Source organism: Cebus imitator, unplaced genomic scaffold (genome assembly GCF_001604975.1).
Source record: "Cebus imitator isolate Cc_AM_T3 unplaced genomic scaffold, Cebus_imitator-1.0 Scaffold244, whole genome shotgun sequence".
NCBI lineage: Eukaryota > Metazoa > Chordata > Mammalia > Primates > Cebidae > Cebus > Cebus imitator.
Genome location: NW_016107559.1, coordinates 127044 through 131102, shown reverse-complemented (window position 1 = coordinate 131102; position 4059 = coordinate 127044). Strand labels below are relative to the sequence as shown.

The 4059-nt window shown below is 42.7% G+C and overlaps 1 protein-coding gene across 6 annotated transcripts in view; it reads right to left on the bottom strand.

Moving 5' to 3' along the window:
* The window catches only part of PTPN3 (protein tyrosine phosphatase non-receptor type 3), a 124972-nt gene that overhangs the window by 65146 nt on the left and 55767 nt on the right, over window positions 1-4059 (bottom strand). For all 6 annotated transcript variants that reach the window (XM_017498546.2, XM_017498549.2, XM_017498550.2 and 3 more), the window contains one exon: window positions 2920-2972. In XM_017498546.2, coding sequence (XP_017354035.1) covers window positions 2920-2972 — 53 coding nt within the window. The remainder of the gene's footprint in view (window positions 1-2919; window positions 2973-4059) is intronic.

The window sequence follows — 4059 nt, the reverse complement described above, 5'->3', positions numbered from 1 at the left end:
GGAGGTTGTGGTTAGCCGAGATCGCGCCATTGCGCTCCAGCCTGGGTAACAAGAGTGAAACTCCGTCTCAAAAAAATAAAAACATAAAAATAAAAAGAAATGTATGCTATGCATTATATGTTTATTGAAGGTAGAGGGATAAAAGCTTATACTCAAAACGGCTTGCCTGATAAGCCATGCTTTTATTAGCATGATAGTAATGTTAATATTTCTACTGAAGCCAGTTTGTACTTTTTTAAGTGCCAATAACTTCTTCAGCCCCCATTCTATCAGTTCTTTACAGAAGGGAACTTGACTACTAAAGCTTGGCATAGATTTTTTTATTTGGTTCTTAAATTTTACTCGAAATAGAATTTACTGTTTACAATAGGCAATTCCCTGACAGCTTTCTTCTGGGCAGACATGAAAATACAGTTAAGAGTTAACACTTGCTACATACCATGTACGATTCTAACAGCTTTACATACAGTAACTCATTTCATCCTCACTACAACCCTATGAAGGAAACACTTATTATCCTCATGTGACAGGTAATGAAACTGAGGCCTGGAGAGTCTTAAAGTCGGGCAGGTACAAGTGCACAAGGTGATACCTAGGTAATATGGCTCCAGTCTGGTTCTCAATGATTTGGCCAGGCATGGTCCAACAATAAAGATGTTTCAGTTACAGACCACCTTCACATTATTGCTTAATTTGAACCAAGTAGCCATATTGAGAGCTGTCTTAAATCACTCGTCACGGCCAACAGAGACACCAGATTTTATTTATTTATTTTTTTTTTGAGACAGGGTCTTACTCTGTCACAAAGGCTGGAGTGGCAATTGCATGATTATGGCTCACTGCAGCCTCAACCTCCGGGGTTCAATATATATACTGCCCCTCTCATTCTCCCTACTAGCTGGGACTACAGGTACCACACCAATACATCCAGCTAATTTTTCTGTTTTTTTGTAGAGATGCGGTTTCACTGTGTTGCCCATGCTGGTCTTGACCTCCTGGGTTCAAGTGATCCTCCTGCCTCAGCCTTAGAAAGTACTAAGACTACAGGTACATGCCACCATGCCCCGCTAGTTATTTTTTTGTAGAGACAGGGTCCTACTATATTACCCAGGCTGGTTGCAAACTCCAGGGTTCAAGTGATCCTCCCGTCTTGGCCTCCCAAAGTACTGGGATTACGTGCATGAGCCACCACACTGGGCCAGGGATGCCAGGATTTAAAACGAATGTGCTCGTATTCTAGTTAGTGTTCCTGCCTCATAAACCTGAAGCTCAGGCTGTGAACACCAACCCTGCTCTGAGATATGGGGAAGCTCAGTCCAATCTCCTCAGCTGATTGGCCTGGCAGTGACAGTTCACAAGGTCTAGAGATCAATGAGAATACAAGCTGATTGGTGATCATGCCACTTCCCACATGGACGTGACATGGCCAGGCCTGTCCTAGGTATACTGTAGGGAGAAGGGAAGGTTCAAATCCACCCAGGCCCATTCACCTCTTTGAGTTTCCCACTAGGATGCAGGATGGATGGAGAGACTAACTCTGGGTCTTGTCTTACTTGTGAATAGGGTCACAGGTGGTCATCTTTGACGTCCCTTGCCCTCCAATTACTGGTTCCATGCAGGTGGGTGGGTAAGCTGCAGGCCCAGCCACCTTGCTCTTCACCTCCCTCATTTCTGTTCTTTCCTGGTAGGGAAGTAGGCAGACCTAGGGCCACCTCAGCAGGCCGCATCAGCCTTCTCTTGCTATTTTGCCTCTTCTGAGACCAGAGCAAGGTATGTAGTTCAGCCAGTGCCTATTCTCAGACCTGACCATCTTGCTACCTTAACTGTCTACCACATAGTAGGTCAACAGGGTAATAGGCCAAGATGGTTTGGGCTTATGGGAAGGTAGAAGAGATTTCTTAGGTCTTGAGCTGCAAACAGCTCTACCTGAGTACTATGTTGATGAACTGTATTGCCACCACAAAGCTACTAACTGTAAAGTAACAGTTCGCTCTCATCTGGCTATATGTTCTTTTCATTGTGCCTACCCAGCATCTACCTGCACGGCTTGGAAGGGAATATACCCTCGATAAAGTTTTGCTGATTGAACGAGCGGATTCCTACTCCAGTTTAAACTAGCCTTGAAGAAAATTCCATCTGGACTTTCTATCCAATATGGTAGCTACTAGCCACGTGCGGTTAGTCCAAATTGAGAGGTACCGTCAAAGACTTAGCATAAAAAAAAAATGTAAAATATCTTGCTAATAACTTTTTACATTAAGTTAAAATGCTAATATTTTGAATATATTGGTTTAAATAAAACATAAAAAAATCTCCTGTTTCATTTTACCTTTTTTAAATGAGGGTCTTAGAAAATTTAAGAGTTACATATATGGCTCACATTATATTTCTATTGAATAGTACTGCTATAGATCAATATATAAGCCATTAGCTATAGTAAAACTCCAAAAAGAAATTCCTAAGATCCCTGCAATGTTTTAGAGTAGCACCAAGCAAGCAGCAGAGGTGACTTCCAGCAAATTTCTTAACCCAGCCGGGTCTAGGTTTCCACGTGTGTAAGAGATGACTGATAAAAATATTTGTCCCACTGGGATTTGTATGAAGATCAAATCAAATGCCTGAGCAAAGGTTCTAGAAAATGCAACGTGCAACAAATGTCTACTGTCTGATGGGCTCTGTTGGAGAAAACGCCACACCTTTCCCCTTAAATGTCTTCCTTAATCCAACATCCACATGCCACAGGAGAGGGCAAGTCTGGGAAGAAGTGAGACTATCTGGACAGCCAAGATATGCTGCCCAGTGCTACCCAGCAGGATTCCTGGGGAAGAGGAATCAGTCAAGCAGGAGGAACTGGTGACTTCCTCCATACACTGATCAAAACAATCTGTCCGCCCAGGAAATGCTCCCTTCATGACTTACATTGTACGGCATAGGATGCTAGAACCACTGCTGAGTTAAGAGGGCAGGTTAACCTATCAGGAGAAAAACATATTAGTAAAGTCAAAAGAACCAACAACAGCCTGAAACATTCATAGATCATGGGTAGCACATGTCTTTCTTTGCTTTGATTAACCAATACAAAACAAAAATTGTTACAATTCTGGGAAGAATTTAAAAGCATTCTTCCCAGCAAACCAGTGGGCAGTGGAGAATTGTTAGAAAAATGAATTGTAACAAACGCAACTTTATGACACAAATCAATCTCAAACAGTAAAGGTAAATGTAACACACTAAATATATTTTTAAATACAACCTTTTCATGTTTAAAATAATACCCATCACAAACACATGAAGCTAAAGGTCTAATGCTGCCAGCGTTTTGGCTGGTCAAGAAGGGTCAGGCTCGTATCTCCAATATGAACAAAAAGTGAAAAAATTGTACTCTGAGATCAATGGGGAACCTTCAAATCTTTCTAGTAAAGACCCGAGACTCACCATAGGGCTCTCTGACTAAATTCCTGAGTTCTAATGACCATTTGGTTCTTGATTACCCTCTTTCTAAAATAGTAACATCCTCACAGAAGCGACAAGTAGGAAGTACTTTGAATTTTAAAACCTGCAATTTCTTAATTAACTAATTATGATGACTTAGGATCCCTTGTCTATTTGCCATCCTGAAGATGACAGAGTTCAGTGATCTGTCTATCTCTCAGTCTTCGTGCCATTCTCTAAAAATAATGATCTTGGGTTGGCCTTGTTTTCCTTTCCTCAAACTCAGTGCTTTCCCTGGTGCCTGTTTCTGCCGATGACTCCACCTCTGTCTCAGTCATATTTTGAATTCTCTAATTGATCCCTTTTCTCTTCTGCATTCAACTGCAGACTCCATGGCCCGCCCAGGAGCTCACCCAGCAGACCTGGAGCAGGGGTCACTGCTGGGCAGAACAGGTAAGGGGATGGCAGGAAGGAGGGCTTGCAGGATGAGGAGACCACTGATAAAGAGAGGAATCCGGCCGGGCGCGGTGGCTCATGCCTGTAATCCCAGCACTTTGGGAGGCCTTGGAGGGCAGATCACAAGGTCAAGAGATCGAGACCATCCTGGCCAACATGGTGAAACCCCAT